The sequence below is a fragment of the Rhipicephalus sanguineus genome, chromosome 7 (assembly GCF_013339695.2).
Source record: "Rhipicephalus sanguineus isolate Rsan-2018 chromosome 7, BIME_Rsan_1.4, whole genome shotgun sequence".
In the NCBI taxonomy this organism is placed as follows: Eukaryota; Metazoa; Arthropoda; class Arachnida; order Ixodida; family Ixodidae; genus Rhipicephalus; species Rhipicephalus sanguineus.
Window position 1 is genome coordinate 35,260,025 of NC_051182.1, and position 13,405 is coordinate 35,273,429.

At 46.1% G+C, this 13,405-nt stretch overlaps 1 protein-coding gene across 1 annotated transcript in view; it reads left to right on the forward strand.

Moving 5' to 3' along the window:
- The window catches only part of LOC119400662 (oxygen-dependent choline dehydrogenase-like), a 55,319-nt gene that overhangs the window by 7,038 nt on the left and 34,876 nt on the right, over positions 1-13,405 (forward strand). The window contains exon 3 of the mRNA XM_049417364.1: positions 3-94. Coding sequence (XP_049273321.1) covers positions 3-94 — 92 coding nt within the window. The remainder of the gene's footprint in view (positions 1-2; positions 95-13,405) is intronic.

Genomic DNA, 13,405 nt, shown 5'->3' on the forward strand with positions numbered 1-13,405 from the left:
AGATTCCGCTGTTCGCGCCGCGCTCATCGGGGACAGGTTCGACTGGAAATACTGCCTGAGCCGCCAAGCACGCCTGCCTTTCTATGAAGGTCAGGTGAGTATGGGAGCTCGCTACAATCACTGGCACGTGATCGTTCTCCCCTTACTACACCTATTCCACCAATTCTGAGCGCTCCGCTAGTGAATACGCAGGGTGTTACCAATAAAACAGCAGATTCCATGCCTGTCGGAATCGCTTCATGCGAAGCAGTCTGCGGTAGTTGTCTATGCTGCATTTTTTTTTTACTTTGAGCGATCGTTACGAGTGGGTCGACGCCTTTTAGTAAGAGTAGTAGTTGTGTGCACATCGTGGCCTTACCAGGAATGCCGACTACACTGGCGTTTAAAGGGTATCTTATGGTCCGGCGTACCTGAACCCACACACGTCAGTAGTTCGAAACGAAGTGCACTTACGGTGCGATGATGTGAATATCATACTAACTTTCGTTAGCCCATTCCTCCGAATCGAGAACGCTTGAATATAGTTGCTGAATCATAGCGATAAAAAAGTAACGTTTATTAGACATCTATAAAAGAGGAGCTAAACGTGGAACCACAATCGAAGCTAACCGGCATGACGCGTGTATCACAGGGGTACATATGTATGTTTATTGCTTTTTATAAACTGAGACAGGTAGCCAGCATTGCAACCACAGTGACGTTGCACCAATATTAAGCCTGCACGGATCTTTTTTTCAAAACAGTTTCTCGACCTGGCGTGGCTCTGCGTAGAATAACGTGACTGCCACGCAGTGCGCTTGGGTTGAATTCTTGCTGGATCCTGATTTTCATTTTTCGCATTAATCGGGTCAATGCTGACGATGTCGTTTTTCTTTACACTCTCGCATTTAAATTGCCAATGGCTGTGTTGCCGTTCCTGGGAAGATATTAACTACCAGCCACGTGTCTGTAGGAAAGGGTTTGACGACGTACCGACAGGATTTTTATGTAATGTCATGTCATGACCAGACCATATTTGTCAAGCCCTCTACGCTCCGACACCAATTTTGGTTGTACCCCCAAGCTAAGGAGACGATCACGAGAGCACCGACGTGGGCGGATAGACAGACAGACAGACAGACAGACAGCCAGACAGACAGACAGACAGACCGACAGACAGACAGACAGACAGACAGAGACAGACAACGATAGTAGATAGATAGATAGATAGATAGATAGTATAGATAGATAGATAGATAGATAGATAGATAGATAGATAGATAGAAGATAGATAGATAGATAGATAGATAGATAGATAGATAGATAGATAGATAGATAGATGATAGATAGAAACGCACAAATGCTTTGGGATTGCTAAGAATGCTTCGCATCTAAAAGCACCATGCATTAAAACAGTAAGCATAGGCGCTGCGCGTCTCCACTTAGCGCAGTATTGTTCTGAGCCCATATAGAGCAAGTCAGAAATTTTTCCAATCCGCAAAGCTTGGCAACTAATGAAGATTGGTTAACTTTTAATATAACTCCTAAGAAAAATCTGAAATACCGAAGTTGTAGCGTTTGTTCCAACAAACATGTTTTTCAATCCATGGTAAGACAACTCCCCTGCTTAATTTTTTTCGCGGCCTTTATTAAAAGCGCGCGAATTTTTAAAAAAATAACACGGGACTGCCGACTAGCACGCGACACTTTTTAGTGCCCTAAAATGTAAGTTGAACGAATTATCAAAGGCTCATTCGCGTACGTAAATCTATTGAACAGGCTGTCGGTGACTGCGATGGACGTTAAGCCAGGGGGAGGAAACTCCCTATACTTCCCATGGGACACGCTCTCGCATGCTGATACGCTGCGGCAGCGCCGCCTCCACCACTGGCGGCTGCTGGGTATCTGCTAGAAATAGTTCACAAACAAAACATTTCTTTCATGACGTCACTGGTGAGGTCGCAAATAGTGGGAAAGGGCACGAAACCGATAGGAGGAGGGTCGTCGAGGAAGCCCTCCTTTCCCACTTCGCTTGCAAGCGGAATGTGTTCGTGCTATCTGTAAGTCCGCTGGCCGCTCGGGCGACGCGGCCATTTGATAAATATAGTTAACTATCTATTTAATTTTGATCGTGCGTTGTGAAGTCGACAAAATAAATCCGATCGGTTTCTCAATAAGCATAGGCGTGCGCACAGGAGGGGCAGGGGGGCGGCCGCTCCCCCCTAATCACCTAAGAGGAGGGCGCAAAATCTGCCCTGTACATTGACCCGTCTAGTCACCTAAGAGGGGGGGGGGGGCGCATAATCTGTCCCATGCATTGACTTAGTAGGGCGGGGGGGGGGGCGCTGTGATGAACCTTTGCCCCCCCCCCCAATGGGGAACTCTGCGCACGCCTATGTCAATAAGACTAAACTTGATCAAGACAAGTAAAATTTAAATCTTTTTGTAGAATCATATCTTTTGTACTAAACACAGAGACATACAGGTAGTGTGAAAGTGTCAGTCTGCTAATAATTCAAAACTGAAATACGCGCATAATTGAGCAAACATTGAAACCCAGAATATCCGAACCAATGCGAAAAATTATTAACAATCACGAGCAGGGCCACGTTGTACTTGACTCAACCACGTCGTTATGACAGCGAACATATTTTTCCGCAGAACCTTACTACCAACAAGTTCAGGGCAAGATGGAGGCTTGAAGCGATGAGAAATCGTTGAACAGGGCATGTCGCTGGAGGCAATGCTTCGACAAGTTGACTTGTCTTCGTCAGGTCAGCAGCCTTGACGAACAAAAGACCACTTGACGAAACGTTGGCCTCAGCGACATTCCCTGTTGAACGATTTCTCAAAGCGTCAGTGAGTCCATTACATGTATTTCAGTGACAGTATTAGCAGTAAAGGCCCACAAAGTTTCACACTGGCTACATGCATTTCCATGAACAGGAAGGAGCCTATAATTGCTTAAGATCATTTAACTACATGCCCTAAAGTAAAAGATGAACAAACTGTGTCGCCAAACCAACACGCATTAAAGCCTTTCATTAAACGTATTTTGCCGGCAATAGGTAGGCTGTCGTGATAACAAATTAGTCTAGCGATACTAGGCTTATCTCAGTCTATTCAGGCTTGCAGATAACTGGATTCACTCATGTAGTCATGCAGAATGAATACCTGCTCAAATAATGGACCCAAATACTTGTGCTCACCCGTTGTCACTAGGCAACCTGAAAAGCCTTCGCGGAACTGGAAATCCCTGGGTTAACACACCACAGAGCCGCGCAAGACATGTGATGCCCCAATTTAGCCATCTTCGTGCAATAGTTGGTTGGCCTCCTCGACGTGGCTCCCTGCGGTTTCCGTTCTCTGCACGCCCTATCAAATGTCATATCTTTGGCCGTATTCATACTTGGTAGGTGAACCGAGCGAGATAACCGAGCGCGATCCAGCTTGTGATATCGCGGAGCGAAGGGCGAGCGGAGGCAAGAGCTACGAACAGAAGTCGACCAGTTCCAGCGCTTCACCTGATTTAAAATCGACGAAATAAGAAACAAGAGAAGAAAAAATAAACAAAGGAAGAGTTCTTTACAGCTCAATGATTTTTTTTTTTTGTAAAATCTCGTGAAAGACACTAAATGTGAACATCCAGATCAACCTCATTTCGTTCAACCAGATCTTCGATGCGCGGCAACAGCTAGAGGCGCGTATGTTCCTTGAAACTGAAACTGGCGCCCAGTTTCCGAGGCCTGGTTAAGCGACAAAAGGAGCGTACCTTTTCAACAACAAGAAAAATATTCTTCAACGAAAAAGCGGCGGCGTCGGAGCAAATGCCACATGAAACCATAGGCCGCACTTGGTGCAGCATACGGCCATTTTTCTGTCCTTTGTGTACCAATGAAGAAACGTAATGTGACGAAGGAGCGAGATAAAAGATTCACTCACACTTGGCGGCTGCTCTTTCGTAGTTTCTTTTTTTTTTTTTTTTAGACGGTACACCCCTGCCATCACTTAGCGTCCATTGCACTCATCGATAGCCTGCTCGACAGACCTTCGTGCGGAGCAGCCTTTCGCAACTCGTTCAACTTACATTAGAGGGCGAATTTTTTAAATTCGCGTGCTTTAAAGAAAGGCCGGAAATAATTAAGCAGGGGAATTATCTAACCATTGTTCGAAAAGTTCGATGTTTCTGAACAAGCGCTGCAACTCTTGTATTGAAGATTTTTCTGTCGAGTTACTATTTAAAACGTTCATTCAGCAATGTTTTTTAATTGCGGAGTTTTGTGTATTGGCAAAATATTCTGACGGGTTTTATATGCCTCAGAACAATACCGCGCTAATTGGAGACGCGTAGTGTGTATGCTTAATTTTTTTAATACTCGGTGCTTTTTATCAGAAAGACAATGTATATACACAGCAAGATCGTGGTTTTCGGCATGGGGCGCAAAAACTTATCGTATAACAATGTGGGTGCAACATGCCAGTGAATAAGTACGAACCCAGGACAGCAGGAGAGCTGAACTTAGTTTGATAAAAGGTGCCCCCAACTAATTCCCTGTCCTCAAGGAAGTTCATAAATGTTATTTCTATATCCAGCGGTTACCATTTCTTGTTCTTTGTGTTCGTGTTTTTTTTCGCTGATACCTTCCACCTTCGTATGATGTACCAACGAAGCATGCAGCGTGAGTAATATATGTCTCAACGCTAAAGTTATATCGCCACGCATTTGTGACAGTGCGGTATTCAGCAGTCTAACGCTCGAACTCTCGACTGGGCGAACTTCTGCCCGGTAAAGCAAGTAACACTAACCGTACAATGATAGCGGCCAGCGAAGTCGTCTCCCGTCCAAATCTGCGCATATTAAGCGTCACCAACTCACGTATAAATCACGCTACATTTCAGCACACTCGCTGGATTTCCAACCCCCCGCGGTAGTCTAGTGGTTATGGTGCTCGACTGCTGACGCGCTGGTCGCGGAATCGAATCTCAGCCGTGGCGGCCCCATTTTCGATGGAGGTGAAAATGCTTGAGGCCCGTCTGCTTAGATTTAGGTACAGTTAAAGAACCCCAGGGTTTCAAAATTTCCCGAGCCCTCCAGTAAGGCGCCTCTCATAACCATATCGTGGTTTTGGGACGTTACCTGCAACAATTATTATTATATTGCTGAATCTCGCCCCCGGACCAGATTAGCCCCCATCGTTCGCGTGGTGCACGCAGAGTAAACTAATATCCTCCAGAAATGCCCGATACTTTCAGGGGCAGGTTGAGCCTAACGATGTCACGCGCAGCAGCTTCAGCCGGTGAAACCTAGTCACGGGGCAAAATAAAAGAACAAGCGCAGCGTCGATATGCGACACTCGGACGCTTGCATTTCAGAGGAGACTGAACAAAAAATGCTGCGCTAATGTGAGTTCTTGCTTAGACCCTGGTGTAGTGCTAAATCCTGCGCTAAATCGTGCGCTAATATCGGTCTTGTGTACGTCTTCGTGTAGTTCTTTTATTCTGCGCCTAATGGGCAGCTCCACTACCGTGAAGCCTGAGAAAGCGCGTAGCACGGGAAACCCAGCGATTCCCTCGGCGATCGCGCGCTTTTGGAGGCGGTGGCGCCCTCTCTTTCGCGGTGCGGGTATCCGCCGGATGGTTCAGAAGCTTGTTCGCAATTTCAGGCGAAATATTGCGATTATTTATTAGTTATTTTTTTAGTTATATCATTCTGGGCCTTCTCATTTTATATTGCACTGGTTTTGAGCATCTTTAGCCTTGCTTTAGGCCTGTATTCACTGTTGTGACCACTGCGTGACCATGTGGCATGAGACAGTCGACGGACGACAAGCCGGGCCTCTAAAGTGCTACGCACGTAAGATACTTGCTTGCTTCCGCAGGTTGTGCGTTGAAGAACGCCGTGTGGCTAAAAAATGTTTAGCGGCCAACCATGGCGTGCGTCCTTCTCGATACGTGTTTGACTGCTCGAACCGCCCCTATGGCTTATCTGCTAAGGTGTCGCGCTACGAAGCTAACCAGCGCGGATTCTATTCCCGGCCTCAGGGGCCACATTTCGATAGCACTTAAATGTAGAGAAATGCCTTTGTACCCGCATTTAAGTGTCTGTCAGGAACCGCACAATGCGATAATTAATCCGGGGTACCCCACTAAGGAACATCTCACAGTCATATCGTATGCTTGGCACGTAGAAGACCAGAACCCGTTGCTGTTAGGCAAATGCTTCGGGCTGCACTAGCCTTCAATGAGCACTCACTACGGCATGAGTCGTAAAAATCATTTTCGAATATCGACAAAACAAGTGATCCTACCACAGTTGTAGAAATCCGTCACTAACAACCAACTCTGCATGAACTACTCTGGTGATGAGAACTGTTATTCTGTACCAGGGACCTAGCGGAGGTTCAAGCCCCCCCCCCCCCCGAAATTTTTTTTCAATTACGCATGTGTATATGCACACGCAGACATACAAATGCAAGCACGACCATACGTAAAGTACGGTTGAACCCCCCCCCCCCCTCTCACAATAAAAAATCTGGCTGCGCTCCTGTTCTGTGGTGTGAACGGCATTGTTTGCATCTATGTAAAGGTTTCCTTTCGCTATTTGCATGCGTTTCTTTCCAATGCCGCCGTTTTTCTTCGTCATTGTCAGGTAGTGAATAGTATATTTGTACTCGTTAACTGCCCTACCTCCCCTTCATTAATTTCTACCAGCAAGATAACACCCAGAACTTAACTTGGTAATAGGGACGTTCGAATAGTTAGTTTTAGAACCTAATCAAATACGAATCGAATAGGGGATATTCAAAATGTATAGCGCCATCTGTCGACGAGCCCAAAAGCTCAATCGGCCATGCTTTGTTGGCCGTGAAAACGAAACCAGTCGCATACCGCAGTCTTTCATATGCTAGCTACCGGTTTTTCATCTTCGTTCTGCGATGACTTCCCAATGCTTCGTGCGCTGTTCTGGCAATGAGAGAGCTCTGACAGCGCCCGGAACAATGTAACACTAATTTCAATCGAATTTGTCAGTTCCGGGAACGAAGAAAAAGAAAGTACCGACGCGAACTTGTTTCGTCAACGAGATGGGCACTGTGCTTTGGTTGGGAAATTAGCGGCGCGAGTAGAAGCGCTCTTCAACTTCAGTTCTTATTTATCCGTGCAGTTTATTTGCTCGCCTGCAACATAAGCTAGGCTTGGGGTGCTATTCTGGACTTCCGCCATTTTCTGTCAAATTTGACGTAGGCGTGACGTGTACACAATGATGACGCAAACGCATGAAATGCTTGCGAAACGTGACGTGAAGGGGACATAAGATGCAAAGAAACGTGCAATTAAATAGTATTTTGTATCTGAAATTGTTAATGTAACAACAAAAAAATAAAAGAAAAGTGCAGCGTTTAGTTTTAAAGTTGTGAAGCAGACGATAACGTCTGCAATTTAGCGCCATATTTGGAGATGAGCGACAAAGCCACAGTAACTTTTTTAGCCAATAAGCGAGCCAGCCAAGCCAGCGTCAACATTGCCGACATCGTTATTTCGCTGGTTGTTTTGTGTAGGTGTTCTGTGGTTATGTCGGCAGATCGTGAACAGTGGGCCGCGATGTTGCATTTTTTTACCGATCGTCCCTGTATGGGGAGGGTGGTTTGCAACTTACTACCGGAGGTATGATGGGAGCCGTGACAGACGATGACAGAGCGCCTTTACCGCCTGGGCCCCAGCAGCAGGCCGCCGCCGGAGTGGCGGTGGCTATGGCGAACTGAAGTGGCGGCAGCGCGAGCTCGAGGCGCGGAATGACAGTGCAGTCAGGTAAGCTTGCGTTTCACTCGGGTGGTGTTGACGTTTCAGCTATGCACATGCTTATTGCAGGAGAACAGGCGGAGGGCCGTTCGATTTGGCGAAGCATGTCTCGGTGGACGACGCCCGCATCTTTACAAGTATGCGCGTCGACCCCGTCTTGGGCTGCAGTGGCCCTTCGTTCCCAGGGCCCGCGGCGTCCAGAAGCGCTGCCGATAGTATAGAGATAAGGAGCTGCACAGCACTGCAAGTATTAATAATGCCCCTTCTGTTCCTCCCGTCTTTTTTGTTGCGGTGGCCGTTCCGCGTCTAGTTTATCTTAAGTAATGTGCCAACTAGCCCAACAGCCAGCTGAGTTATTTATAACGTCTCCGATGCGCGAAGTATCTTCCTGAATTGTCGTGATCATTAAGATGGTGCTATATGTTTTGCTGAGGATGCGTAAGGACTACTGTAAGTAAAAGTTACAATCATGTAAATATACATAAGCAGAAGCAATAAGAGTTAAGTTTCAGGACCTCACGTTACGCGCGATCAGTTTGAATCTGAAAGATAAAGTCTAGGCAAATCTCAATCCACAGAAGTGATGCATCTCCGAAGGTGTTAACTGTGGAAGGTACTTCCACGTTGCTTACAACATACGGATAAGAAGTGCATAATGGCCACAGATAAAGAAGAGGAATTGTAGTATTTCACACAGTTGATGTTACATTGGACTAGCAGCACTAAGAAGTGCACAAACTGCATTCAAAGAGATGTCTTTTATGCAGATGTGCTTGTTTCAAAACTTGCTGGTACATTATTAGAGGCATCCTTTGTTGTCGTTGGCAGCAATGAATGATAAGACAATGATGTAAGCAATGAGACAACTTGACTGCTTTTTATTATTGCAAGGATGATGAATTGACTCACAATGATGAATTGACAGAAGAAGATCAATTGACTTACAATAAATTCTGAAATATCACGTATTACTCTTGCATGTAAACTTTTATAGTCCACCAGAAAAAACAGGACAGAAAGTAGCTACACAGTGCTGTGCCCACGTTGCCCCTTTCGGTACTGGGTCGTTTTGTGCCTATAAGCATTTACATATATTACCAACCACAGCAAGCTTGTGCTCTTGCATGTACGAGTGGCTACTACATGAATAGAGCTTTTGTACACACCTGCCAGACTCGTACAGTCATCACACGGCTTCGCATTGTGAATAAAGTGCTGAAAACAATGCTCTGGAATGGCATTCAATGTTGCATGCACTGCTGCAAAATAACACAGTCTGTTTACAGAGTCACTATGGTCTCAACAAACTAGTCCTGCTATGATTTGCGGCAGAAGCTGAGCATGCTTTTGCCTAACTGCTTCGTACAATTAGCATGCTCTAAAGGAACGAACGCAATGAAGCTTTTGTCAGAATACAATTCCTGCAAGAACAAAAGTACAGGGGATAGGTATAGGATCGAACACAATGAAGTGGCTACTTTGTCATGAGAAACAGCAAGAGTTTCTTGTGTTTCACGTTTCTCTGCACATCTCGAAGGAATGTAAACCCCATTACATCGAGTCGTGCCCAGCTGTGAACCACTACAGAGCGTGATCCTGCCTTTGCCTACCCGCCTGGTACATGTCTACTGCAGCCGTATCGTCGCTATTGTTGTTGTAAAGGTCCGCATCTTCTCATTCGAGTTCTTCAGTGCAAGGGATGTCGTCTGCTCAGGCAGCTGCTGCCAGACACCGAGGTTGTGAAGCACGACACAAACTGCAATGATCTTCGACGTGAAGAGTGGGCCATAGTACAGTGTTCTGTACCTCTGCAAGCACCGAAAGTGGGCCTTGAGGACTCCAGTGCACAGTTATACGACGCACAGCAGTGAAGAGTGGGTGCGGTGGAATCGGGCAGCAGAGGATCCAGCAGGATGTGCTCCAGGGATGGGGTTAAGCAGCCAAGGTTGACGCGAGTATGCGCTATCACCTGTGGAGGACAGTGTTCCAATTAGCATAATATGAATGTATACATGAATATGTACTATTCCTTTCTCACTTCTTTTAACTTATTCGAAGACATCGTGTCACTGATATGCACTGCTTTCCTTTTTTTTACAGCTAGACATATTGACAGAGTTGTTTTTCTGGGTAGGTTACATAATTACGGCTTTTGAAATGCTCCAACGAAAAAATGGCTTTATCAACTCAATTCCTTCGTCAGGAGGAATGACAACGAAGCTACTGAACTGCAACCTTTAACTTCTTTCATAGAGAAGAAGGGGCGAGTGACAGAAGGCGCATCTTCTTTGGTGGTAAGGGTGTTGTGCTTTCTTTTGACTGCATGGGACTGATGTGCGGCTGCAGATGGTCAGCGCACTCAAGCCTTGATTTCCCTTAGTTTTTTTTTGTGCTTAGGCCGTCAATGAAAAGTGACAGCAGGTTTCTTTTGCAACCGTTTGAGTTTTTTTTTAGTGCTTTTTATGAACCATGACTGAAATACCTTTCAGTTGTCACTTGACTTATTTTATTGCTATATAGCACATGGCTGTGCTTGCTTATTTTTATTTTTTATACAAGTTGTCCTTTCTACACATAATTGTATTTATGAATGTACAACATCTATGGCAGTTGTATTTGATGTATTCTTTTTTTTTTTTAACATAGCCTCAGAGTGTAGCATTTTCTGTGTCATCGCATGCTTACTATTTATTATTTCACCACTTTATAATAAAGGATCATACAATCTCTTCATGAAAGTTTATTTCATGCTTGACCTTTCTATTGCACTAGTAGTCTTTCCCATGACCATAGGAAGACAAGTTGCAATTATACAGTGAGAGCAAGTCGGATTATTGTGTGCCGCCTCGGGTCTCAGTATGACTTGTTTTCTCAAATGTGTGCATGAGAGAATTTTTATTCAAGGGAACAGGAGTGCCACTAAAGTAGATAGTGTTCGACCAAGGTAGCTGCCAGTAATAACATACGGGGCAGAAATTAGAACAAAGAGACTTGAGTAGTTAAGAACCATGCAGCGTGTAATAAAATTACCTTGAATAATGTTTTTGCTACACTGAGACACCACACAAGCATTCTCACGCTTGCATACCAAGCAGCTATTCACCAACCTAGCCACGGCGTCCACTGCCCAGTCCTGGCTCACGGTGGATGTATTCCACATAAAGGCGTGGTGCACGGGCCCCGAGTGCGAGGGCAGTCATCGGCAGGGTTGGTCACATACCTGCAGAGTGTTGTTTGCATTGGAAGGAAGTCGGCAACAGCAATACAACCAGCTACATGCAGAACAACTGTAACTGTGTGGTCCAACGCACTTATTTCTCTCGAGTTGCTTTCGGAGCGCAGCTTCCACAGCTGTATCTTTCATTTAATATGTGGCAGTTACTGCATGTCTGCATATCACTGTTTATGAAATTAGAGCGCAATCAGCACGTTTGATTTCCTTTCATGCATTACTTTTCTTAAAGCTACCACGATCAAATATGAAGCTCGATGAACTTTTTATGGTGTCACGTCACCCCTGCCAAAACTAAATAGCGACGGAAACACCGTTTACCGCGACTACTGCGTTCTTTTCTATCACTGCAGTTGGAGCCACGGCAAATGTCGTTAAAATACTGGAGAGTGGCGAAAAGCTGTCTTTCACGTTCCTCATTTGCATTCTACTAAGAGCATGCGCGAGATTGAATAAGATGAAATTTGTTCTCACCACCATGACGCTGAGGGCGTAAAAGTTCTTGCGGCAAAAGTAAGCAGCCTTGTTGCCATCGTCCTTTTCATACGGCGCACTTATGCACACGAACGTGTCGTCGACCACCTCAACGCAGCCTTCAAATCTTGCATCTATGTGGACAAAGCCTTCCTTTTGGCAGGGAGGGCGATCCACTCATTACCGAGGCGCTCGACGATCGCTTCCATGAGAGCATGAATCGTGAGACCCACACTGGACTAGCTCGTCGCCACGTTCTCGTTGTTCGCGATCGCGTCGTGGTAACTGCCGGTGGCGAAGAAGCAAAGGGCGCAAAGCACTTGTAGCTCAACAAAAACAACAACAGTCGGCGCTGTTCTCGTGTCCGTACGTCGCCGCTCCAGGTCCTGGCGAAGCTCCCCGCACAGCCATCGCACAGTGTCCTTCGTCAGCCGGCACCGCAGTTGAAACAATTGATCCGTCATCACAAAAACATCGCGGTACTCGCGGAATTCTCCTTCTTCCTGCAGCTCCAGCCACTACACAACAAAGGGCAGCGCCATTTTTCTTCGCTTATCTAGCGTTCTCTTGCGGCGAGAACCGCAAATTCGAACAAGCCAAATTAAACAATAACCTTTTATTTTAACAAGCAAGCTTCATGTACAACACTTTATAATATTACTAACCGAAAACGTGCTTGTAAAGTAACTCACGGAATGACATCTACACATACGTATGTGAGGCTGCACATCGAACAAGCAACTCAGCTTACAACAATATGGCGGCCAATTCTGGGCACTTCATCGTTCTCACATTTTAAGCTGCAACTTTGGCAGGATGCAACGTCACGCAACGTCAATTTGACGCTACAAAAAGTGAGATCCTGTGACGCAATGGGCGCCATCAGTGCAATGTCCAATCGTGTTGCAGACATGGCGGCTCTTCGTCGTGCGAGCAGTAGTTTCGATAAACCGCAAGTTGACCGTAGGCACAGCTCAGTACCACATTTCGGTTTCGTTGTTTCACCCAAACCTTTATTTCTACATGACAGAGTACGGCGAAGCGTTGCTTCGGAAAAAATTTACTATTTTTGGCACGTTACGTCATCGCGGATTCCTGTGTCGTAACGCCATTGCAGCGCCACAATGCGAACGACTTCGCGTGACCAATCAAATCATCAACATGGCGGAATTTGACAACATGGCGGAATTTGACAATGTCCAGAATAGCACCCTTGGTGAACAACATTACGATATAGGTCTTTTAGAACAGACGGCCGACGCCGCACGCGCACGAGAAAGCGTGATTGATCAACATTAGCTTGTCGGTGTTGCAGATCGACGAAAGCAATGATTTACGTGTATAAACGTATGTAAGAAGTGCTACAGACGCTGCTGCGTGCGTCTGCGGAAAGTCAGTGCCGCCACGCGAGGCTCGATCGGCGCAAGGATCCCAAGAGGCCTTTCTTGGCAAGCTTCGCAAAGCAGTGTGCGCCGAAGCACATAGTGCGCATGCCGCGTCTTCTCTTCGCTTTGGACCCCCTTGTCACCCCCTTTTACTTTTCGTTTGCCTTGTTCGGTAAGCGTGCACTGCGCACACGCAGCGAAGAGTTACAGAGGCGTACAATAGATCGAGGAGTTTGTTCGGTATATCTTTAGGTAGATCATTGCACTCGTCATTCCGCTGAACGTGGCCCCTCGTTTGCACGGTAATGCAACGCTGCTGTGGGATGCTAAAGCAAAGAGCGCAGTATTTTGAAAAGATATGTCAACGAACGCACACGTGCAGCGTTCAAGAAAACAAGAACAATAATAAATCTATAGAATACAACCACAAGGCATTAGGAACTAGAGCACTGCACGGGCCGATTTTTCCCGCCCGGGCCTGACCCGGCCCGAAAACGCCCCGCTCCGGCCCTCCCGAGCCCGGCCCGGTGTTTTTAAA